The sequence below is a fragment of the Scyliorhinus canicula genome, chromosome 11, assembly GCF_902713615.1.
Source record: "Scyliorhinus canicula chromosome 11, sScyCan1.1, whole genome shotgun sequence".
Lineage (NCBI taxonomy): Eukaryota > Metazoa > Chordata > Chondrichthyes > Carcharhiniformes > Scyliorhinidae > Scyliorhinus > Scyliorhinus canicula.
This window is the reverse complement of record NC_052156.1, coordinates 169,477,109-169,502,423: the sequence shown is the minus strand read 5'-3', so window position 1 is coordinate 169,502,423 and position 25,315 is coordinate 169,477,109. Positions and strand designations below refer to the sequence as shown.

General features: G+C 48.9%; 1 protein-coding gene across 6 annotated transcripts in view; it reads right to left on the bottom strand.

Moving 5' to 3' along the window:
• Positions 1–25,315, bottom strand: part of pcloa (piccolo presynaptic cytomatrix protein a) — a 543,385-nt gene that overhangs the window by 289,058 nt on the left and 229,012 nt on the right. For all 6 annotated transcript variants that reach the window (XM_038811992.1, XM_038811991.1, XM_038811990.1 and 3 more), the window contains exons 5-6: positions 2,477–7,331; positions 47–2,115 (exon numbers count right to left, since the gene is read on the bottom strand). In XM_038811992.1, coding sequence (XP_038667920.1) covers positions 47–2,115; positions 2,477–7,331 — 6,924 coding nt within the window. The remainder of the gene's footprint in view (positions 1–46; positions 2,116–2,476; positions 7,332–25,315) is intronic.

The following is a 25,315-nucleotide window of genomic DNA, read 5'->3' as shown; positions in this document are numbered from 1 at the left end:
TTCATGCTACAAACAATAGGGAACAATTAAGTGGCAGAATGCTTACCGAGTAGCTGTCGCTATACTGGAAATGTGACCTAGAGCTTTCTTCTGCTGTTGGACTCAATGGCTTTGGATCAGACATGGATCGCTGCATCACCTTGATGGTCCGAGGACTTAGAGGCTGAATTTTTAATGGTTCAGGAGCCATTAGTTTCTGCGAGTTTTTGTCAACAGATGGAGATTTCTCATAGGGCACAAACACTGTCTCCAATTCTTTGTTTGGGGACATTGGTGAGATTGGTGAGTACAATACCTTTGGAGATTTGGGTGGGGAGGGCACAAGTTGGAAGGAGGAATCTGCTCGGAGATGATTTGAATAACCTATTTCTAATGGAGTTGGACGCTTTTTATCATTTTTTTGTGGGGAAATGGCTGTAATTATCTTCTGACTCAAGCACAGGGGACTTTGTCCATCTGAGTCTGTTTCTGTCTGGCAGCCCAAGCTTTCACCCATGTGCGTTTTTTCTGGAGCTGAAATGTGTTTTACAATTTCAATCTTGGTTTCAATTTGAGCCCTTATCGAAGGTGTCCTTATTATTCCCTCAGGCTCGGTTTGAACAGAAATCTCAGCCACAGTCTGCATCGCGATATTAGAGAGTTTTGCAAAATGTGGGCGCTTTGTTTTATCTATCTCTGTTGCACCATCAGCATACTTCCCCACACGAGACTTTCGCCTTCTAGTGGGAACATCCCAGTCCTCCTGATTATCTTCATCATCAGTCTGAACACTGCTATCCACACTCTTTTTTGTTCTTCTCCTTCTACTGGTGTAGCATCTTTCTGTTCCTTCCTCATCATCAGTCTGGACTCCGCTGTCAACTATCTTTTTGTATGATCTTGGCTCTTGTGTATTTCCATCAAGATTGTCACCATATTGACCACGCAGCCTCGGCATAGAACTTCTCTTTCTCAATGCTCTTGCCTCTCGAACATCAATGTCTTTCAAAGACATTTCTGATACTGAGCTCAGCATGCAAGGTTGAGGAACGTGCTGCACAATTCCATCTGACTGAGCAGTGTACCATGGCTGCGTCTGCGATGTATCATGTCCCATCATGGCTGAAGCTGTTGTACTAGCATCCTGGACATGCCAGAACTGACCATTTTCTGCTGTTGTGTACTGGCATTCTATCATTGCTTGATCTGTTGTTGTCTGAGGAGAGGCTGAACCAGACGGATCATACGTGTACTGATATATCTGTCGAATCTTTTGCTCCTCAAGCTGTTGTTGTAGTTGTTGCTGCAGCTGCTGTATTTGTTCGAGCTGAATCTGTTGCTGGGCTATTGTTTCTTGTTGTATCATAAACTGAGCCTGACGCTCTTCCTCCTGTTGATATAGGAGTTGTTGCTTCATTGTTTGAAGTTCCTGAAGTTCTCGCTGAACAATCAGTTTTTCTTGTTCTCGAAATATCTGGATCTCATGTCGTTCGCGCTCTAATTCTTCAGCTAAACGAATTTGTTTCATCTTCTCAAACTCGAGGATTTCCCTCTCTATCAACAAATGTTCAGATACAGGTGAAGTAACAGGTGACAGTTTGGGAACCACCGAAGGGTCAATGGTATGTATTTGCATGTAATCAGCTTCAGCCTGCATAAAGCTGACCTTTGATGATGTATCTGGATATGTGGCTGAAATTGTTGTCAGATTAGGCACAAGCCCAGTCATATCTAAACCTAGAGAAACCCCAGGACCCATCTCTCCTCCTATATCAGCAGTTGTCAAGTAACTGGAAGACTTGGGCATTGGCTGAATATGCTGCAATGTTGATAGTGAAGGCATTGTATCACTGCTGTGGAGACTAAGGGAGGTGCTGAATATTGAACCTGGTTGGGTAGTAATCGCAAAGGTGGATGGGATTGGAGTTGCCACAGAAGAATAAACAACGCCACCAGAAGAACGTAAACCACTTGGCATGCCATAGTGAGTTGCCATTGCTGAGGTTATTCTTGCTTGAGAATACTGTGGTGTGCCAGTGTCTGCAATCACTTGATGTGCCTCAGGATAGCTCAATGTTCCTTTGCTGAGATGATCTTGAGGCTGAGTACAAACTGCAGAATAGTCCATTAATTCACCTGTAATTATAGTGTCAGAAATAGAACTCATTCCTAGATAATCAAATTAATTTGTGGGGATAATCATTGCCATTCCATCCAGGTGATTAAAGGAAAGATTGCATGCAATTCTTCATCATCATTAACAGTTGCAATTACACATGAAGCAAAACCAATGCTGAAAAGACATGCAATGCATGCACCCATCTGTGAACAAAAAGATCAACCAAAAATAACCTGCATTCCATTTTCACATGCTCAAAGTTCTGTACAAAAATAGGGATTAGAAATGATGCAAAAGAAAAAGGTTAGCCCAAAATGAGTTGAGGGAACCCATGCAGGTTTAATTTTAAAGAAAGATCTGTTGCTGTATCATACTGACCTGCTGTCAGTTTTCTTGCTGTAAGATCGACTGCAGCATCAGTCCCACTATTACAATAGTCAAAGCTATGCTTGCTTTTATATAGAAACAGACCAGCTTCAGCCAAGTTGGTATCGGACATGGAAGGCTTCATGTTCCCAAATCCTCGGTGACCTTGGGACCCACCACGGCCGTATAGATAATGGTCGTCTCTGTACCCATAACGGTCTTCAGGGAGGGTTGGAGCAGGTTGCTGTGTCAAAGATGAACAACTGCGACCAAATGGAAACTTGTAAACCATATCACAGCAAACATTCCGTCTCCCTGCAGTAAGATCGACAGGCTTGTCTTCCTCCTCGAGAATTGTAGTAACAATCCCAGATGTTAATTCATCCACTGTCGCCATCATCTGATGGGGTTTTGTTGTGCTTAAATCAACTGCTTTAATTTCTGATTCCACATCTATCCATCCATTTGTTGTGCTAATAGGAGCTATGGTTACTGGTTCTGTAACAGGCCAACCTGAAATGGGAGTAGCAGTGCTACAAGACAGGTTGATTGGGACTTCTACTATGCCTGTTGCAGGTGACTGGCAATGGGCAATACTGCATGATACTTCATCAATCTTGGTTGTTAGCTGGAGTGGTATGGACACGATATTCCCAAGATCCACAGATCTTTCAAACGTGTCAGTGGTAGCGGTAAAAGTTGTTGTGGCCGTACAGGTAACGACTGTCATACTTTCAGTCGATATTACCAGTGGTGAAACTGGAATTTGGTCATCCGATCCAGCTGTACTTAAATTCACAATGGCTGGTTGAATGGCGCTGATCTGACGTATGCCACCAGAATCAATCACTAAAGCATGCCTTCGTCCATCGATAGAGAAATTAGACAAATCCATACCATTATTTGTCATCCCAGCATCTAAACTTGACAGAGTGCGAAGATCAATCACATCACTTGTAAACTGTGCAGTGTGTTCTAGTGTTCTTCCATTTTCTTGAAATTCAGAATATTTTCTTTCCGGAGGTATGGTTATAGCAACACTGATTGTACCTGTGCTTGGTACTTTGTCATAAATCACAGAAACCGGTGCTTGGGAGGCATTGGTTGATATGCCATGTTCAACTGTTGATAAAACACCCTGTGCCAAACTCTGATAAAAATAAACTGTCTCCGATTTTCCCTTTTCAACTATTTTCTGAGTTTCCATAGATTTGGTAAAGTGAGTCAGGGATATGGCTGATGGTAGACATGATAGCCCGTGCTGTTTTGAAGGGGATACTGATGGTTGGCTGGAAGATGCTTGGCAGGTTACAGATTCTGTTGGAGTACCAGGTTCAGATGGCAAAGTTATTACTACGTATGTAGCTTGGGAATGCATTGTTAACTTTGGAGAAGATTTATTTGAATGTGGGGAAATAGGCGATGTGGGAGAGATTAGTTTGAAATCTCCCGGAGAAGTCAAGTTCAAAGACAATGTTGCAGTTGAGGTTGAAGTTTTATGTTGTAAGTCACTTGGTCTGTGCACAGTTATCGGAAGATGAGCAAACGCAGGCTTTGGTGGAATTGCGGGTCGTATTCCATCTGTTGGTCTGGTGGTGAATACGAATCCTGATGGAATTGAGGCTGGTTTAGGAGGGACAGGAGGGGGCATTGGATGAAATATTTTTCCATTTAGTGTTAAACTGCTCTGATCTAACGCATTAGATAAACTAGATACACCACTGGTTTGTATAGGGACTCCCATTCTACAGGCTGGTACATCAGCTGTGGATTTCCTCTTTGGGATGATAACTGACTTTGGAACGGTTGAAGCAGGTAAAGGAGGAGGTGGCGGAGGGAATTGTGACTCAGTAGCAGAATGCAATGGTGACTTAATGATGGACGAGCCCATTTCAAAAGGAACAGAAGGAACCCAGGTTGTGGTCTGTGGTAGTTCTGAAGCAGTGGAAAATGTGCTGGAGACTGAGGAAGGGGGTGCCCTACTTGAGGTGGCTGCAGTTCTCTCTTTTCCTGGCAGTGGCATAGTGAAAGCCAATTCACCTACTTGTGTTGGGTGTGTATTCCCTGGGGGTCCACAAATTGCAACCCCCACTGAAGTTGGTGCCATAGATACGGAAGAGATAGTTGTATCAGAAATACTCATTGTAGTCTTAACAGAATGTGTGGCTGTTTGTGCTGACGTTTCTTCACTGGTGGCTATACTAAGGACAACACCATCTTTTGTCCTCGATACATCAACTGGCCCAGTGGAACAAACAGGAGAGCTGCTAGTCACGGTAACAGTAGAGGTAATTGAGCTGACAGGAGTTACAAAAGCTGTAGATGTTACTGTTTTTGATGCTATATCGTCCATCTCCCCACTGCTGGTTGTAGTCCCTGGTTTGCTTTGTTTAACTGTTTTGGTGATTTCATTTGACATCTCTCTGTTATCTACGTAATATTGTTCTCCATATTCTACTTCAATGTCATCTTCCACAGAAAAGTGCTGGGTAATTTTGACATCAGGGATAGCATGCATCAAACTACCTACTGGTGGAATATGCTCTGGATCTGCAGAAGATAGTATTGAGGTTGAAGATTTGTCGTGCCCTCTCGTGGAAGCAGATGTAAATACTGAAGGGTGACTGGTGGCTTCTGATTCAGGAGAACTTGGCTGCGTTGGACTGGTTCCAGGAGTCAGCAGTGCATTCTGTCGCTTCATGAGCTCCTCGTAAGCAGCATCAGCATCTAACAACTGTTTTTCTGTCTTTGTGGAAGCTTCTGAGATGTGCAATGGATATGTAACATATGTTTCTTTAGCACCAGTTACAGTGGAAGGCAAATCCTGTTGATAGAGATTTCCATCGAAAGGTTGGTTGTAATAATAATGTGCAGAATCACTCGTGGATTTCTTCATTATTTCTTCATAAATTTCATCCGGACTTCTTAATTTATTTTCAGATTCCTGCATCAAACCAGTTCTGGTCCCCTGTCCTGTATTAAGAAAACGATTTTCTGTTGTCCCATTGTAAGTATCTTCCACTAGAGACTCGTAGATATAATCCTCGATTAACATGCCCCCATATAAAGGCTCCTTTTCAAAGACATCATCAGGTTCTTTTTGATTCTGAAGTAATTTTGCTTTCTGCATCATCTCTTCATATGCTTCTTCTGCACTTTTCAAAGACTTCTGATTATTGGCATCAACATCTTGCATAATACGACCAGTGTTCTCATCTGTTGGAGAATACAGCGACACCGATGTAGGCAATTTGTAAACTTTTTGGACTTCTCTAATTTTTTCTGGGTGTATTTCAAATCCTTCAGGTTCCGATTCAATGCTTGGTGAATATTCCGAACATGACGAGCGATGCAACTCCTCCATTTCTGCTGCTTGTCGCAACTCTTCTGTAGGTGAAGCATCTTCGATCGGTGAGAGATTACTCGGAGGGGTTTTTGGACGCTCACGTCTTCTCTGAGCTCTCAGTTCATCTTTATCTTTCTTTGATTTCTTTGTTGAACTCTTTCTTTGTTGCTGTTCTAACTCTCGTTGCTTTTCTTGTTCTCGCAAAAGCTCTTCTTCCTCTCGTAATTCTTCTTCTTCAGAAGAGTCTTCAATAGTAGGCAGCAGAGGACCAGGTGATCTGTGTCTAGCCTTTCTTTGCTGTTTACTCTCCCCAAGCATCTTCTTGTGACTTGGACTACTGTCACTGTCTTCATCCAATGATGAAACTGATGTCGGAGAAGTGCCAGGTGTAAAACTAGAGGTTGCATGCAGGCTAGATGAACCTTCACCTCTTGATCTATCTTCTGGTGAATCAGTTAAGCTTTCCATCTCTAACTCTGGTTCTTCTTCATAGTACAATCCATCCTCTTTGTTCCCAGAACCTTCTGCATATTTATTTGCAATAGAACTGTTCAAATCGATTGTTTTAAAGCGCCTAAGGCCGCCACCAGCTGATACAGCCAATTCTTCATTGTCTTGACTTTTAGTTTCTCTGTACTTAGACTCAGGACTCACATCAGACAATTCTTCTTCATCATCATCATCGTGCCATGAATGACGCCTCGCTGAATCATCATCATGACTTGTGCTACTTTTTTTTGAAAGACGTTTGTGCTTAACAGTTGGTCCTTTGCTCTCTAGATGTCCTTTTCCACTTATCTCTTTCAGCTGACTTCTAATATATTCATCTTCCTCAGATCCTGATGCATCTTCTTCAGCACTCATCTCAATGATTTGTTTTCGAATAAAATCTTCTTCATCACCAGATCCTTGGCTGTCACTGCTTGATGATCCAACACTGGTCTTCCTCTTCCTATGAGGGCGGGGTGAGTGCTCACTTTCACTACTGTCTTCGAGGGAATCATATCTTTGTCTCCTCACTGCTGCTTCATCCTGAGAAGCACAGCTTTCACTGTAGTCTTTTCGAGCTAATGTATCTTCATGACCATGATCTTCCAGAACGTCTTCATCTTCCTCCTGAATGTCTTCAAGGTCTTCTTCATCTGAGCTATACGACTCTGGTGTGATTGACAAGGTTCTTGGTCTGTGTCGGTCCCTTTCATGGTCAGTATAAAGTCCGTAAGTGTCTTTGTACTGGCCTGATTTCTCATTATTTAGTGTGTTCGCCTGAGCTTCTAAGATTGAAAGAACTGTACTTTCCAGTTTGGCAAGATCTGATGGGCTGGAGGGACTACTTTCCTGAGAAATTGAATCTTTCCTAGCTGGTTCTTTGAGTAAATCTTTATCTTCACTTTGAAGAATGGTTGGAATTTCACCGAGTGAACTTGATATACCATCCGATGAATAACCCGTATCACTCAATCCCTGGGGACTTCTCTGCTGCTGAACCACTGGCGAGTCCGAATTTTCTTCCTCTTTCTCCTGTTTAAGAAAATGAAATATATCTTGTAAGATGCAATTATTGATCACATAACGTCACAATTCCAACAGCAACAACTGATACTTTACAGTCAATAAGTTCACTGGGGCTGTTTAGTTCACAGGGCTAATCGCTGGCTTGGAAAGCAGACCAAGGCAGGCCAGCAGCACATTTCGATTCCTGTAACAGCCTCCCCGAACAGGCGCTGCAATGTGGCGACTAGGGGCTTTTCACAGTAACTTCATTTGAAGCCTACTCATGACAATAAGCGATTTTCATTTCATTTCATAAGTAAGACTGCTTTTATCACAATAGAGCCCAACCTCAGGGTGCAAACTCTGCATAAAATTGCAGCCGGAACTTCTTACCAACATTTTCTACAGTGTTATTTAAAATACCATCTTTTCTACTTTACAGCCGTTTCCTTTTTAAAGCACATTTAACCACCCACCAATTGGACACATCTAAAATGCTGTTCCATTTTCAACATCTAATTAAAGTACTGCTGAAAAAAACATTTTGTTGAAGCTTCTTGGCTTGGACTCATCAGGACCATAAAACCAGATGACATAGGAAGAGAATTAGGCCACTTGGCCCATTGAGTCTGCTCCGTCATTCAATCATGGCTGATATTTTACTCATCCCCATTCTCCTGCCTTCTCCCCTTAACCCTTGATTGCCCTTATTAATGAAGAACCTATCTATCTTCGTCTTAAAGACACTCAGTGATTTGGCCTCCACGGCCTTCGGCGGCAGAGTTCCACAGATTGACCACCCTCTGGCTGAAGAAATTCCTCCTCATCTCTGTTTTAAAGGATTGTCCCTTTAATCTGAGATCGTGTCCTCTAGTTCTAGTTTTTCCTACAAGTGGAAACATTCTCTCCACGTCCACTCTATCCAGGCCTCACAGTATCTTGTAAGTTTCAATAAGATCCCCTCATCCTTCTAAACTCTGAGTACAGACCCAGAGTCCTCAAATGTTCCTCATACGACAAGTTCTTCATTCCAGGGATCATTCTTGTGAACCTCCTCTGGACCCTTTCCAAGGCCAGCACATCCTTCCTCAGATATGGGGCCCAAAACTGCTCACAACACTCCAAATGGGGTCAAACCAGAGCATTAAACAGCCTCAGAAGTGCATCCCTAGTCTTGTATTCTAGCCCTCTTGGCATGAATGTTAACATTACATTTGCCTTCTTAACTGCTGACTGAACCTGCACATTAACCTTCAGAGAATGGTGAACAAGGACTCCCAAGTCCCTTTGTGCTTCTGATTTCCTAAGCTTTTCCCCAGTGCATAACCTTTCCACATTGTATTTCATTTGCCACTTCATTGCCCACTCTCCCAGCTTGTCCAAGTCGTTCTGCAGCCGCCTTGCTTCCTCAATACTATCTGTCCCTCTACAGATCTTTGTATCATCTGAAAACTTAGTAACAGTGCCTTCAGTACCTTCTTCCAGATCATTAATGTATATTGTAAAAAGTTATGGTCCCAGCACAGAGCCCTGAGGCACACCACTAGTCACCGACTGCCATCCTGAAAAAGACCCCTTTATCCCCACTCTCTGCCTTCTGCCAGTCAGCCAATCCTCCATCCATGCAAATGAAACAAAGAAAGAACAAAGAAAAGTACAGCACAGGAACAGGCCCTTCGGCCCTCCAAGCCCGTGCTGAACATGCTGCCTGTCCAAACTAAAATCTTCTGCACTTCCTGGGTCCGTATCCCTCTATTCCCATCCTATTCATGTATTTGTCAAGATGCCCCATAAATGTCACTATCGTCCCTGCTTCCACCACCTCCTCCGGCAGCGAGTTCCAGGCACCCACTACCCTCTGTGTAAAAAAACTTGCCTCGCACATCTCCTCTAAACCTTGCCCCTCGCACCTTAAACCTATGCCCCCTAGTAATTGACCCCTCTACCCTGGGGAAAAGTCTCTGACTATCCACTCTGTCTATGCCCCTCATAATTTTGTAGACCCCTATCAGGTTGCCCCTCAACCTCCATCGTTCCAGTGAGAACAAACCGAGTTTATTCAACCGCTCCTCATAGCTAATGCCCTCCATACCAGGCAACATCCTGGTAAATCTCTTCTGCACCCTGTCTAAAGCCTCCACATCCTTCTGGTAGTGTGGTGACCAGAATTGAACACTATACTCAAAGTGTGGCCGAACTAAGGTTCTATACAGCTGCAACATGACTTGCCAATTCTTATACTCAATGCCCCGGCCAATGAAGGCAAGCATGCCGTACGCCTTCTTGACTACCTTCTCCACCTATGTTGCCCCTTTCAGTGATCTGTGGACTTGTACACCTAGATCTCTCTGACTTTAAATACTCTTGAGGGTTCTACCATTCACTGTATATTCCCTACCTGCATTAGACCTTCCAAAATGCATTACCTCACATTTGTCCAGATTAAACTCCATCTGCCATCGCTCCGCCCAAGTCTCCAAACGATCTAAATCCTGCTGTATCCTCTGACAGTCCTCATCGCTATCCGCAATTCTACCAACCTTTGTGTCCTCTGCAAACTTACTAATCAGACCAGTTGCATTTTCCGCCAAATTATTTATATATACTACAAACAGCAAAGGTCCCAGCACTGATCCCTGCGGAACACCACTAGTCACAGCCCTTCAATCATAAAAGCACCCTTCCATTTCTACTCTCTGCCTTCTATGACCTAGCCTGTTCTGTATCCACCTTGCCAGCTCACCCCTGAACCCGTGTGACTTCACCTTTTGTACCAGTCTACCATGAGGGACCTTGTCAAAGGCCTTACTGAAGTTCATATAGACCATATAGACATCAGGATCTTACCCTGAACACCATGAGCTCGTAACTTATTTAATAATGTCCTATGCGGCACCTTGTCAAAGGCCTTCTGGACATCTAAATAAATCATGTCCACTGGTTCTCCTTTGTCTAACTTGCTTGTTACCTCCTCAAAGAACTCTAACAGATTTGTTAGACACAACCTCCCTTTGACAAAGCCCTGCTGACTCAGTCCTATTTTACCATGCACTTCCAAGTGCTTCGCAATCTCATCTTTAATAACAGACTCTAAAATCTTACCAATGACCGAAGTCAGGCTAACCGGCCTATAATTTCCCGTCTTCTGCCTCCCTCCCTTCTTAAACCGTAGTGTTACATTAGCCACCATCCAGTCCTCTGGGACCATTCCTGCCTCCAGTGATTCCTGAAAGATCATCATCAATGCCTCCACAATTTCCTCAGCTATCTCTTTTAGAATCCTGGGGTGTAGTCCATCCAGTCCAGGTGATTTATCCACCTTCAGACCTTTCAGTATCCCTAGAACCTTCTCCTTAGTAATGGTCACTGCACTCACCTCTGCCCCCTGATTCTCCTGGAGCTCTGGCACCCCACTGGTGTCTTCCACCATGAAGACCGATGCAAAGTAACTATTCAGTTCGTCTGCCATTTCTTTGTTTCCTATTATTACTTCTCCAGCCACATTTTCTAGTGGTCCAATGTCTATTTTTGCCTCTCTCTTACCTTTTATATATTGAAAAAATCTCTTCCTATCTTCCTTGATATTACTAGTTATCTTGCACTTGTACTTCATCTTCTCCCCCATATTGCTTTTTTAGTTGTCCGCTGCTTGCTTTTAGAGGCTTCCCAATCCTCTGGTTTCTCACTAATCCTCGCCACTTTGTATGCTTCTTCCTTAGCCTTTATGCTGTCCTTGACATCCCTCATCAGCCATGGATACCTTGTCCTCCCCTTAGCATGTTTCCTCCTCCTTGGGATGAATTTCTGTTGTGCCTCCCTAATAACCCCCAAAAACTCCTGCCATTGCTGTTCCACTGTCTTCCCTGCTGGGTTTCTTCAATCAACTCTGGCCAGCTCCTCCCTCATGTCTTTGTAGTTACCCTTATTTAATTGTAATACTGTTACATCTAATTGCAGCTTCTCCCTCTCAAACTGCTGGGTAAATTCTATCATATTGTGGTCACTGCTCCCTAAGGGTTCCTTCACCTTAAGTTCCCTAATCAAGTCTGCCTCATTACACATCACCAAATCCAGAATTGCCTGTTCCCTAGTAGGCTCTGTCACAAGCTGCTCCAAAAAAAACCATCTCTTTGACATTCCACAAATTCCATTTCTTGGGATCCACTACCAACCTGATTTTCCCAGTCCACCTGCATATTGAAGTCCCCCATGATTATTGTAATATTGCCTTTTTTACATGCCTTTTCTATCTCCTGATTTATTTTCCACCCCACATGCTGACTACTGCTCGGGGGCCTGTACATAACTCCCATCGGGGTCTTTTTACCTTTGCGATTCCTCAACTCTACCCACAGAGATTATATGCCATCTGATCCTATATCGCTCCTTGCTATTGATTTAACTTCATTCCTTACTAACAATGCAACGTCGAACCCCTTTGTCCATCTGCCTGTCCTTTCGATAGGACATATATCCTTTGATATTTAAATCCCAGCCCTGATCCCCTTGCAGCCACGTCTCTGTGATGCCAAAACTGGCCAATTTCAATGTGCGCAACAAGCTCATTTACCTTGTTCCGTATACAACACGCATTTAGGTATAACACTTTCAATCCTGCATTGGCCACCTCCCTTTTCACACTCTCCTCAGTGACTGTACCCTGCACTGTGGCCCTTTTTGATTTTTTACTGTGGTTTCTCTGCCTTACACTTTCCCCCTTACTGCTTTTTGTTTCTGGCCCTGTTTTACTTCTTTCCGACTTTCTGAATTGGTTCCCATCCCCTTGCCAATTCGCAAGAATACCAATGTCAGGGTGAACTACAAAATAAAGGTGTATGAGAAGAGGGTGCTGAGAGGTTTTGCCAAGGGAAATGCACCAGTTGATGATGACTGACAGTTAACTGCCAAGAATTTATTGAAATATAAACCAGGCAGCTTGACTCTGATTGGTCAAGGCAGTACTTTGAAGAATGAGTTAGCGAAGAGCTCTCACTTATTTTATTTCGCTGAAACAAGTTCAACGTGTGTACATGTTCTCTCTGTCTGTAAAGAACAGGCCCTGTGTATTATTACTGTGGCTTCCTGTACACACAACTTCCCCACAGTGTGAGCCCAACTGACAATCTTAAATTGGATGTCAGTGTAAATCTTACCACAGTTAGGATTATAGAGCAAATGTTGTCCCATTGTGGAATCACATCTAGTGGTGTTCGCTGTGTTTTGTGTTTTTCAAACTTGCCATGATTGGGTATGGCTTGTACCTTGTCCATTGCGAACAGTGGAATACTGTTTGATTATATCCACCAGTCTTTGGGCATACAGCCTACATACCTAGCATCACACTGGCACTGAAATTAATGTAATACATTACTCATTTGTGTGATAGGCAGAATGTCTTTTTAGTTTGACAGCAGCATCCTGTTAGTGGTAAATACCACCTGTGCTGCTATTTCATGGCAGCAGCATGAAACAGTTAGCTGGGGTGGCACAATGACACACTGGTTAGCACTGCTGCCTCACAGCCCAGGGACCCCGGAGTGACACGGTAGCACAGTGGATAGCACTGCTGCCTCACAGCTCCGATGACTCAGGTTCGATTGCCGGCTTGGGTCACTGTCTGTGTGGAGTCTGCACATTCTCCCCGTGTCTGCGTGGGTTTCCTCCGGGTGCTCCGGCTTCCTCCCACAGTCCAAAGCTGAAAGGGTTAGGTGGAGTGGCTGTGGTAAGTTACCCTTAAGGACGGGATTCTCTGGTCCTGCTAGGAGAATGGGAGGTATGGCTGAGGACTAAATTCACTGTCCTAGCTGGAGGTGGTAACAGGGCAGACCCGCAATGGACCCGCCTTCATGGCCAGGAATGTACAGGTTAGGTTATGGGGTTCCAGGGATAGAGCGGGGTGTCCGGGAAGTGGACTGAGGTCGAGTGTTCTTGCGGTGGGTCAGTGCAGACGCGATGGGCTGAATGGCCTCCTTCTCACTGAAGGGATTCTGTGGCCTAAGTTAAGTTTTCATTGCCTTTTTGGACTTTTGCACATTAGGGCCCACATTAAAATGTTTTGGTTGAAGCAACAATTTTCTGAGATTACATATTTAATGGAATAAGTGTTAATAAAAGGAAGTTGTAAAAGAACATCAAAAGCATTGGGTTGAATCTGACCATATTTTATCACAGTGTCTGGCTCAGACTTAAAGCCGGCATGTAACTGTACGGCTGCACAAACCAGCTTTCTCTCCAGGTATTGAGAAAGTAAAAACGTAAGTGGGCGTGTTTTACGCCATGCCTCTGGTGGGCAGGGCTGCAGAGTCAGCACCCGGGTCCACAGAGATCAGGGGCGGGATTCTCCAACACCCCCCCCCCCCCCCCCCCCCCCCCGCCAGGTCGGAGAATCTCCAGGGGCCGGTGTGAATCCCGCCCCCGCCGTCCTCTGAATTCTCCGACCCCCCTTAAATTTGGCCCGGCTTGAATCGCGCCGCCGGCCTCGGAGAATGGCGGTGACCGGAGCGATGCTATGGGCCCCGGGGGCAGCCTGAATTCTCCCGGCCAGATGGGCTGAAGTCCCGCCGACATGACCACGGGTCACGTTGGCGTAAATTAAAACACCGATATAATAGGGTCAACCAGTGTGACGGTTGACGCCGGACAACGCAGAGGTAGGTCACGGTGTGGGGTGGCCGCAGGAGAAGTGACGGCGTTGGCCGCAGTCTGTGTGGAGGGGGAGTGTGTGTGTGGAGGGGGGGCGGGGGTGTGTGTGGAGGGGGGGTGGAGAAGTGGCAAGGGGAGGGCGAGCGCTAGGAAGAGGGGGGAGAGTGCTGGGGTGGGGGGAGAGTGCCAGGGAGGGGGGAGAGTGCCAGGGAGGGAGGAGAGTGCTGGGGAGGGAGGAGAGGGCGAGTGCTGTGGAGGGGGAAGAGTGCCGGGGGGGCGAATGCCGGGGAGAGGGGGGAAGAGTGCCGGGGAGGGGGGAGAGTGCCGGGGACGGGGGAGAGGGCGAGTGCCGGGGAGAGGGGGCGAATGCCGGGGAGGGGGCAGAGTGCCGGGGGGGCGAATGCCGGGGAGAGGGGGGAAGAGTGCCGGGGAGGGGGGAGAGTGCCGGGGACGGGGGAGAGGGCGAGTGGCGGGGAGAGGGGGCGAATGCCGGGGAGAGGGGGGAGGGCGAGTGGCGGGGAGAGGGGAGAGAGTGTCGGGGAGGGGGGAGAGTGCCGGGGACGGGGGAGAGGGCGAGTGGCGGGGAGAGGGGGCGAATGCCGGGGAGGGGGCAGAGTGCCGGGGGGGGCGAAAGCCGGGGAGAGGGGGGGAGAGTGCCGGGGAGGGGGGAGAGGGCGAGTGGCGGGGAGAGGGGAGAGAGTGCCGGGGAGGGGGGAGAGTGCTGGGGACGGGGGAGAGGGTGAGTGGCGGGGAGAGGGGGCGAATGCCAGGGAGGCGGCAGAGGCTGCCGCAGAGGGGTAGACGGCAGCCACCCAGGCCGGAGGGCCGCCCGCACAACAGGACGAGGAAGAGGAGGAGGGGGGGGGGGGAGGAGGAGGAGGAGGAGGTCGTGGTGCCACGGCGACGGAGACGCCCGAGGAGGCCCCGTGTGTATCGGCCCCACTCGTCGTACCATGACCTCACGGACCGGGCATGCAAGAGGAGACTCCGGATGAGCCGGGAAACCATCGGACATATCTGCCACCTGATGCCACACCTGGCACCGCGTGGCACTGGGGGAGGACACCCTCCCCCCGTGGCCATCAAGGTTACGGTGGCCCTGAACTTCTCTGCCACGGGGTCATTCCAGCCGCCGAGTGGGGACCTTTCCGGCATCTCGCAGACATCGGTGCACCGGTGCATCCGGGCAGTGACAGACGCCCTAAATGCCATTGCAGACCGTTACACCTGGTTCCCTGTGGACCGGGCCAGCCAAGTGCCCGGGCAGCGGGCTTCGCTGCCGTGGCCAAGTTTCCCATGGTCCAGGGCACGATCGATGGGATGCACATCGCCGTGCGGCCACCTGTAGATAACAGGGCCGTGTTCACCAATAGGAAGGGGATCTGTTCCATGAACATTCAGGTGGTCTGTGACAACCAAATGATGTTCCTGCACGTCTGCGCCCGGTACCCGGGCAGTGTACGTGACTCATTCGTATTGGCGCAGTCTTACATCCCCGGCATGTTCGAGGGACGCACCCCCCCGGCTGAGGGGCTGGGCGACAGGGGTTACCCATTGCGGTCGTGGCTGATGACGCCTATACGGAGGGCACAGAGTGACACGGAGAACGGCTACAACGATGCCCATGCAGCGACCAGAGGTGTGATAGGTGGTTTGGGCTTCTAAAAATGCGTTTAGGTGCCTGGACCGCTCTGGAGGGGCCCTCCAGTACCCGCCAGATAGGGTCGGCTGCATCATTGTGGTCTGCTGTGTCCTGCACAACATAGCCCAGCAGAGGGGCGATGTGCCGCAGGCAGAGGAGGGGGGAGTGGAGGAGCAGCAGGACGAGGCACAGTCCTCCCCAGGTGAGGAGGATGGGGGCAATGGTCAGGACAGACGGGCTGGACATGGGCAGGAAGCTGCCCACTGTTACCGGCTGGGCCAGCGGGCACGGGACAGGCTGATAGCCGCCCGGTTCACAGACTAGGGGGGGCGTGGGAATCGCAGAGTATGGGCACAGACTGCACACCACGGCACCAGCCGACCACTCTCACCCCCCTCCCACCCACCCACCCACCACCAACCACACTCACCCCCCCACCCACCCATCCACCACCAACCACACTCACCCCCCCCACCCACCTCCAACCACACTCATCCCCCCCACCCACCCACCTCCAACCACACTCACCCCCCCACCCACCCACCCACCACCAACCACACTCACCCCCCCACCCACCCACCTCCAACCACACTCACCCCCCCACCCACCCATCCACCACCAACCACACTCACCCCCCCCACCCACCTCCAACCACACTCACCCCCCCACCCACTTCCAACCACACTCACCCCCCCACCCACCCACCACCAACCACACTCACCCCCCCACCCACCCACCTCCAACCACACTCACCCCCCCACCCACCCACCTCCAACCACACTCACCCCCCCACCCACCCACCCACCACCAAGCACACTCACCCCCCCACCCACCCACCTCCAACCACACTCACCCCCCCACCCACCCACCACCAACCACACTCACCCCCCCACCCACCCATCCACCACCAACCACACTCACCCCCCCACCCACCCATCCACCACCAACCACACTCACCCCCCCCACCCACCTCCAACCACACTCTCCCCCCCACCCACTTCCAACCACACTCACCCCCCCCACCCACCACCAACCACACTCACCCCCCCCACCCACCCACCACCAACCACACTCACCCCCCCACCCACCCACCCACCACCAACCACCCTCACCCCACCCGCATGCACACCACCCCTCCATTGCACATCCACCTGCTCACACGGTTGCTGCTGGAAGTGTGCCTATTGCAGGCCATGGAGGATGATGACAACCCGCTCTGCGATGTGCTACCGGCTCTACATCGTTGGACAATGTCTGACCCATGGCCATAGTACCACCCTCCACCCAGACCATCGCTGCATGCGGCCATGACACTTCAGCGCACGGTCCCGTTCTCTGCCCGGGGGGTTGGCGAGGGCGACCTGGGCGGAGGGGGGGCACACTCACCTGAGGCCGACGTAATACCACCCCTTAAACACACACTGGCGTTCACTGCGCACCACACCCCCGCACGCTTCGGACAGAGCACAAAGGCAACTTCTGTAGGTGTGAGAGTGATTTTAATAACAAACAGTTCATACACATGGCCTAGGTCAGCACGGTAGCATTGTGGATAGCACAATTGCTTCACAGCTCCAGGGTCCCAGGTTCGATTCCGGCTTGGGTCACTGTCTGTGCGGAGTCTGCACATCCTCCCCGTGTGTGCGTGGGTTTCCTCCGGGTACTCCGGTTTCCTCCCACAGTCCAAAGATGTGCAGGTTAGGTGGATTGGCCATGAAATGAAATGAAAATGAAAATCGCTTATTGTCACGAGTAGGCTTCAATGAAGTTACTGTGAAAAGCCCCTAGTCGCCACATTCCGGCGCCTGTCCGGGGAGGCTGGTACGGGTACGGGATAAATTGCCCTTAGTGTCCAAAATTGCCCTTGGTGTTGGGTGGGGTTACTGGGTTATGGGGATAGGGTAGAGGTGTTGACCTCGGGTAGGGTGCTCTTTCCAAGAGCCGGTGCAGACTCGATGGGCCGAATGGCCTCTTTCTGCACTGTAAATTCTATGTAGGTCCTATAAATTGTCTGTGCCCTGCACCTATGCCAACTTACTCAGTGTCTAATTGTTTGGCCTTACGGGCCCTTTGACTACGTCTAGGCGGTTCCACAGACGGTACAGTAGAACTGGAGGTGGACTCCTGCGATTCCTGCCCTCTGACTTGGGATCCCTTTGGCGGCCGTTTCCTGGGGCGGCCCGGCCTAGATGGGCGAGGCCGCGGCTCGGGCGACTGGGATGGCGAGCTGCTGCCTGTCCTGCCCGCTGCCCACCAGATGCACCTTGGATGGAGCGGGGGGGGGGGGGGGGGAGTCCGAGGTGCCGCGGTGTTCCGGGACCTCCCCTGCAGGGGGGCCTGGAACGGGCCCAGCACCTCCTCTTTGCTCGGGATGCCCGTGGCCCCCGGGCCTCTACATGGGTCGGGGGTGCGAACGGACTGGCCATCCGATGCCCGCCCAACACCTGGCGCTGCCAGTCCTGGAGGCCTGCCTTGGTATCAACAAGGGTCTGCTAGTTTGCAGCCATGGAGCTCAGGGAGTTGGCCATCCCTGTCTGTGTCTGGGCGACGCCGGCCAGCACCTGGGAAATGGGGCCGATGCACTTAGCGATGGCCTGCTGAGACTGGGCCATTGCCTGCTGAGACAGGGCTACGGCGTTGAGCGCCTCTGCCATCTGCCGCTGGCTCTGGCTCATGGCTTCCTGTGAGAGGGCAGCCATGTTCTGGGCCACAGACATCGCGTGCATGGAAAGCCCCAGGCCTTGCATACAGCTCCTCGTGTCTGAACCGTCGCACCCATTGCCTCCACCGCGGACGCCACCCGTGCAGTTTCAGCCTGGGTGGCACGCATGACCTGGGTAGGGGTGTCCTGAGTAGGGGTGTCCTGGATAGGTGTGTCCTGGGTAGGGGTGTCCTGGGTAGGGGTGTCCTGGGTAGGGGTGTCCTGGGTAGGGGTGTCCTGAGTAGGGGTGTCCTGTGTAGGGATGTTCTGGGTAGGGCTGTCCTGGGTAGGGCTGTCCTGGGTAGGGATGTTCTGGGTAGGGGTGTCCTGGGTAGGGCTGTCCTGGGTAGGGCTGTCCTGGGTAGGGGTGTCCTGGGTAGGGCTGTCCTGGGTAGGGGTGTCCTGGGTAGGGCTGTCCTGGGTAGGGCTGTCCTGGGTAGGGGTGTCCTGGGTCACGGTGTCCAGGGTTAGGGTTAGGGGTGTCCTGTGTAGGGATGTTCTGGGTAGGAGTGCCCTGGGTCGCAGTGTCCTGGGTAGGAGTGCCCTGGGTCGCAGTGTCCTGGGTAGGAGTGCCCTGGGTCGGGATGCCCTGGGTCGGGATGTCCTGGGTCAGGATGTCCTGGGTTGGGGTGTCCTGGGTAGGAGTGCCCTGGGTCGGGATGTCCTGGGTCGGGGTGTCCTGGGTTGGGGTGTCCTGGGTAGGGGTGTCCTGGGTAGGGGTGTCCTGGCTCGGCTGCGACGGGAGCCTGTGGTTGCCCCCCTCACCGCTGGGTGTCACACGCCTGCGTTGCCGCACTCGCACGAGATGGGGGCGTCGTCTCCCTGTTGCTCCGGGCCTGTCCCTGTCTCGTGGCCGCCCTGGGGGCGGTCGGCATCCATGGGCACGGGTGCCTCGACATTTGGTCCTGCAATACACCATACAGCAGCATGGATAGACACGGGCGGTGATGGGGGGCTACGGGGGAGGGGGGAGATGGGGTAGGGGGGATATGGGGGAAGTGGGATGGGCCGTGGGGGCGTCTCACTTGGTGGTACGCCCCGACCTCTGCATCCGCAACCTCCCGGTACTCAACCTGGCTGCCCTGACGAGGTCGTTCACCTTGGATTGGATTGAATTGGATTGGATTGGATTGAATTGGATTGGATTGGATTTGTTTATTGTCACATGTACCAAGGTACAGTGAAAAGTATTTTTCTGCGAACAGCTCAACAGATCATTCAGTACATGGGAAGAAAAGAGAATTAAACAAAATTCAAGAAAATACAAGAAAATACATAATAAGGCAACACAAGGTATACAATGCAACTACATAAGCACCGGCATCGGATGAAGCATACAGGGTGTAGTGTTAATGAGGGTCATTTAGGAGTCTGATGACAGTGGGGAAGAAGCTGTTTTTGAGTCTGTTCGTGCGTGTTATCAGACTTCTGTATCTCTTGCCCGATGGAAGTAGTTGGAAAAGTGAGTAAGCCGGGTGGGAGGGATCCTTGATTATGCTGCCCGCTTTCCCCAGGCAGCGGGAAGTGTAGATGGAGTCCATGGATGGGAGGCAGGTTCGTGTGATGGACTGGGCGGTATTCACGATTCTCTGAAGTTCCTTGTGGTCCTGGGCCGAGCAGTTGCCATACCAGGCTGTGATGAAGCCCGATAGGATGCTTTCTATAGTGCATCTGTAAAAGTAGGTAAGGGTTAATGTGGACATGCCGAATTTCCTTAGTTTCCTGAGGAAGTATAGGCGCTGTTGTGCTTTCTTGGTGATAGCGGCGACGTGAGTGGACCAGGACAGATTTTTGGTGATGTGCCCCCCTAGGAATATGAAACTGCTAACCATCTCCACCTCGGCCCCGTTGATGCTGACAGGGGTGTGTGCAGTACTTTGCTTCCTGAAGTCGATGACCAGCTCATTAGTTTTGCTGGCATTGAGGGAGAGGTGTTGTCATTACACCACTCCAATAGGTTCTCTATCTCCCTCCTGTATTCTGACTCGTCGTTATTTGAGATCCGGCCCACTATGGTCGTATCGTCAGCAAACTTGTAGATGGAGTTGGAACCAAGTTTTGCCATGCAGTCGTGTGTGTACAGGGAGTAGAGTAGGGGGCTAAGTATGCAGCCTTGCGGGGCCCCGGTATTGAGGACTATTGTGGTGGAGGAGTTGGTGTTCATTCTTACTGATTGTGGTCTGTTTGTCAGAAAATCGAGGATCCAGTTGCAGAGTGGAGAGCCAAGTCCTAGGTTTTGGAGCTTTGATATGAGCTTGGCTGGGATTATGGTGTTGAAGGCGGAGCTGTAGTCAATAAGTAGGAGTCTAATGTAGGAGTCCTTGTTTTCGAGATGCTCTAGAGATGAGTGTAGGGCCAGGGAAATGGCGTCTGATGTGGACTGGTTGCGACGGTATGCGAATTAAAGTGGGTCAAGGCGTTCCGGGAGTATGGAGGTGATGCGCTTCATGATCAGCCTCTCGAAGCACTTCATTACAACTGACGTCAGGGCCACCGGGCGGTAGTCATTGAGGCACGTTGCCTGGTTCTTCTTTGTGGCACTGGGCGCCTGTCCTTGGTGTTACAGCCACAGCGCTGACAGCCTCTGCCACCTCCCTCCACAGGCGCCAGCTGAGGAGTGGGGCGACCCTGTGGCCGTGTCCGGGGTACAGGGCCTCCCTCCTCTGCTCCACTGTGTCCAGGAGCGCCTCGATGTCGCGCTCCTGGAACCTCGGAGCCGCGCGGCGGGCGGCCATCTTGACGGCTCTCCGGGAGGGCGAGGGGGGTGGCGTCTTTTGTGCTGTGACGCCATGTGACGTCAATGATGCGGTGCGTCCGCGACGGGTGATGCCGTTGGGTTCTGGTGATCACGCCGATTATGAGAGAATCCCGCCCCAGGTGCCGTCTTTAAAGGACTCCCGATCTGAGCTGAACATCCGGCACTACAGAGATATCGGGGCTCCATGTCACCCCCGGTCAATCATTGGGGGCTCCAATACACACACAGTAAAAGTATCGCGGAGTTCTCAAAGCAGAACCAATGGATTTGAGAACATTCGTGATGTAAAATTTGTTTTGTTTATGTTGAGAAACTTGACTAGTCTGGTGCACACAGTTGCCATAGCAACAACTGCAGCAGCCCTGGGGATCGTAAGGCAATGGGAAAACAAATATAATATTTTTATTGCACCTAACTGTTGTTGCCTGCAGAATGCATGGCTAAGTGACTCTGCATTTCCCTCACAATTTAACAGCTATTTTCAGCAATCATATTCACAATAATGTTGCTTGTCAAAGGAAAATGTGACAAGAGAATAAATTAAACTTTATAACCTTCTGGTTGTAAAACTCCACAATTTGAATGAGCAGTGAACTGGCCATTGGTCCCTGATTGGGGCTGAAGTCAGGTTCTCATTGCTTCAAAGTAGTGTTCCAAATAGAAGTCCACAAAGGGAGTGGTAAGTACTTCACTGAAAATCCCACATTATTGGCCAAAACACCAATATTGGGTTATGCAGACATTAATCCGCATTTTGGCAAAAATCAAGGAGGAAATCTTCTGTGGAAAGTGTTAAAAACATTACAGAACCCCATTACAGAACCCATTACAGACTATTACAGAACCCATTACAGAACCCTATTACAGAACAATTACAGAACCCCATTACAGAACCCCATTACAGAACCCATAACAGAACCCCGTTACAGAACAATTACAGAACCCTATTACAGAACCCCATTACAGAACCCCATTACAGAACAATTACAGAACAATTACAGAACCCCATTACAGAACAATTACAGAACCCCATTACAGAACCCCATGACAGAACAATTACAGAACCCATTACAGAACAATTACAGAACCCCATTAGAGAACCCCATTTCAGAACCCCATTCCAGAACAATTACAGAACCCCATTACAGAACCCCATTACAGAACAATTACAGAACCCCATCATAGAACAATTACAGAACCCCATTACAGAACAATTACAGATCCCCATTACAGAACCCCATTACAGAACAATTACAGAACCCCATTACAGAACAACTCCAATTTTATTTCCAACCGTTTTGCATGGAAGGAAATCAGGCAGGTTTAGTTCAAGACGTCCAATTATTCCAACTGAAAATTGTACACTTTTCCCAGGTGATACCTAATGGCCAAAGCAGCGAAGAGAAAAATCTACTTCAGATAATTATTTTTAATATTTTGACCTCAAACTGCAGTGAGAGTTGTCGAGGTCTCCTATCCGAACTCTGGTCAGACATGTCATTTACATAATTGTTCCATGGTTTCCATCCATTTTCTGTTAAACTTAAAGAAGGTAAAGAGGACACCTTGAAAACTTTGACTCTTTTATATAAGGGCCAGGAGTGGAGCTAGTCAGGTGTGTCGGAGTGTGTGCAATCGTGTCCAAGAGTTCATGCTGGAGTGAATGCTCGAGTCTGTCCAAGGGACAAGAGGAACAGGTGCAGGAGTGCGAGCAGGACTGTGTACAGAAGCTCATGCTGGAGTGCGTTCTAGAATCTGTACAAGAATAGAAGGTGGACAAGGTGTTATATTGTGTGCGGGAATGTGTATTCTTTAGCGTGCAGGGGTATGTGGAGTGTGCGCAGGGGTGTGTGCAACAGTGTGTGCAGGAGTGTGTGTAGGGTATGCACAAGGGTGTGTGCAGGAATGTGCACAGGGGTGTGCGCAGGAGTGTGCAAAGGAGTGTGTGTAGGGGTGTGCGCAGGGGTGTGCGCAGGGGTGTGTAACATGTATGTGTAGGTGTATGTGTCAAAGCAAACAGAGGGGAGTGTTTGGGAGTACTTTCCTGATTGTGACAATTAGGTTTACAGCCAATGCAAGGCATGTCACACTCCGTTAGGCAGGAACTCCACCCATGTCTATTGATTTCAGAACATTTCTGCAACCCATATTTTTTTAAATTAAAAGCTATTGCTTTTCCCTTTACTCAACCTCCACACACATTTCTGATGGCCTCACTGTTTCCTTTCTGGTTATTTCTGTTATTTTCTTTTCTTTCTGGCTCTTTTTTACTTTATTCATTGTGTTTCTCTTCCCCAGTTATCAGGTTTCCCTCATTCTGCGATGCTGCCTCATTTCTGTTGGCACCACTTTCAGTGCTGACTTTCCCAGACCTGTGTACAGAATAAATGCTGCTCACTGTCAACATTCCAACTCTTATCAATTGTGATTTGATAATTCTATAGCAAATTCAATTTTAATATGCCCTACAATTTTCAAATAAAATTAATATATTGCTAAAGACGATGACCGCTGTACAATTTATGGGGATAAATGTCCTTGTTATGAAATCCCCCGTTTCTTACTGTACTGGGCCTACATTAGTTTTTATCAATCTTTTCCTCTTTACGTACCTTTGGAAACATTTACAGTCAGTTTTTACGTTCCCTGCTAGCTTACTTTCATATTCTATTTTCCCCTTCTTAATCAATCCCTTGGTCTGCCTTTGCTGAATTTTAAACTGTTCCCAATCCTCAGGTCTATTGATTTTTCTTGCTAATTTGTATGCCTCTTCTTTGAATCTAATACTATCTCTAATTTTCCCTGTAAGCCATGGTTTGGCCACAGTTCCCTCTGGACTCTTGTGCCAAATAGGAATAAACAACTTTTGGAGATCACCTATTTGTTCCTTGAATGCTGCCATTGCCTGTCCACTGTCCTTCCTTTCAGTAATATTTCCCAGTCAATCATTGCCAGCTCATGCCTCATACCATCATAGTTACCTTTATTGAGGTTCAGGACCTTGGTCTCAGAATCAACGACCTCATTATTCACCTTGATAAAGAATTCTACAATATTCTGGTCACTTCTGCCCAAGGGTTCTCTTACAACTAGATTGGCAACTAATTACTTCTCATTGCACAACACCAAGTTGCCGTGTTCCTTTGTTGGTTCCTCAACATATTTCCAGAAAATCACCCTGTACACACTCCAGAAATTCCTCCTCTATTGACTAACCCAATCTATATGCAGATAAAAGTCACCCATAATCACAGATGTTCCTTTATCACATGTACCTCTGATTTCCTGTCTAATGTTATTGCCAACATCACCACTGCAGTTTGGTGGTTGGTATACCATCCCTATGAAAGTTTTTTGCCCCTTGGTGTTTCTTAACTCGACCCAGACAGATTCTGCATCGTCTGTGCTAATATAATTTCTTAATATTGTATCAATATCGTCTGTAATCAACAATGCAACACCACTACCTTTTCCTTTCTGTCTGTCCTTCTTAAAACCTGAATAGCACTCGATGTTTAGTTCCCATCCTTGGTCACCTTGGAACCACGTCTCCATAATCCCAACCATATCATATCCCTTTACATCTATCTGTGCAACTAATTTATCCATTTTATTTTGAAAGCTCTGCTGGTTTGTCCTTTTAATGTACCCTGTCCTGTCCCTACTATTTTGTACAGTGTCATTATTTGATTCTGGCCCTTGATTTCTCTGCCTATCTTTTTTCTTATACTCCTTTCTGTCTTTTTCTCTTTTCCTTGATTCCATCTGCTCTGAACCCTTGCAAAGACTTCCATCCCCCTGCCATATTAGTTTAAACCCTCCCAACCGCCCTCCCAAGGATATGCGGGGGTGGCATGAATTTGACTGCTACTACTTTCCCCTGAGAGGCCATTCCCCTCAACAGTATCAAAAACGGTCTATCTGTTTCGCAGAGAAATGGTCACAGGAGATTCCTTCACTGCCTGTCTAGCTCTCTTGCTCTGCCTGGTGGCCACCCATTCCATTCTTGCCTGTGGAGTCAGAGCCTGCAGTGTGACCACCTCTCTATATGTGCTATCCATGACACTCTCCACCTCGCGTATGCTCCACAGTGACTCCAGCCACCGCTCCAGCTCTGAAACCCGAGCTTCCAGGAGCTGCAGCTGGACCTGGGAATTGGAAATGTTCTTTATCTCCCACAGGGAGCAGAAAGAGCAAACCAAGGCTTGGAGCTCTGCTGCCATATATTACCCCTTTAAATTAAATTAATGATTTGATATCGGACAATA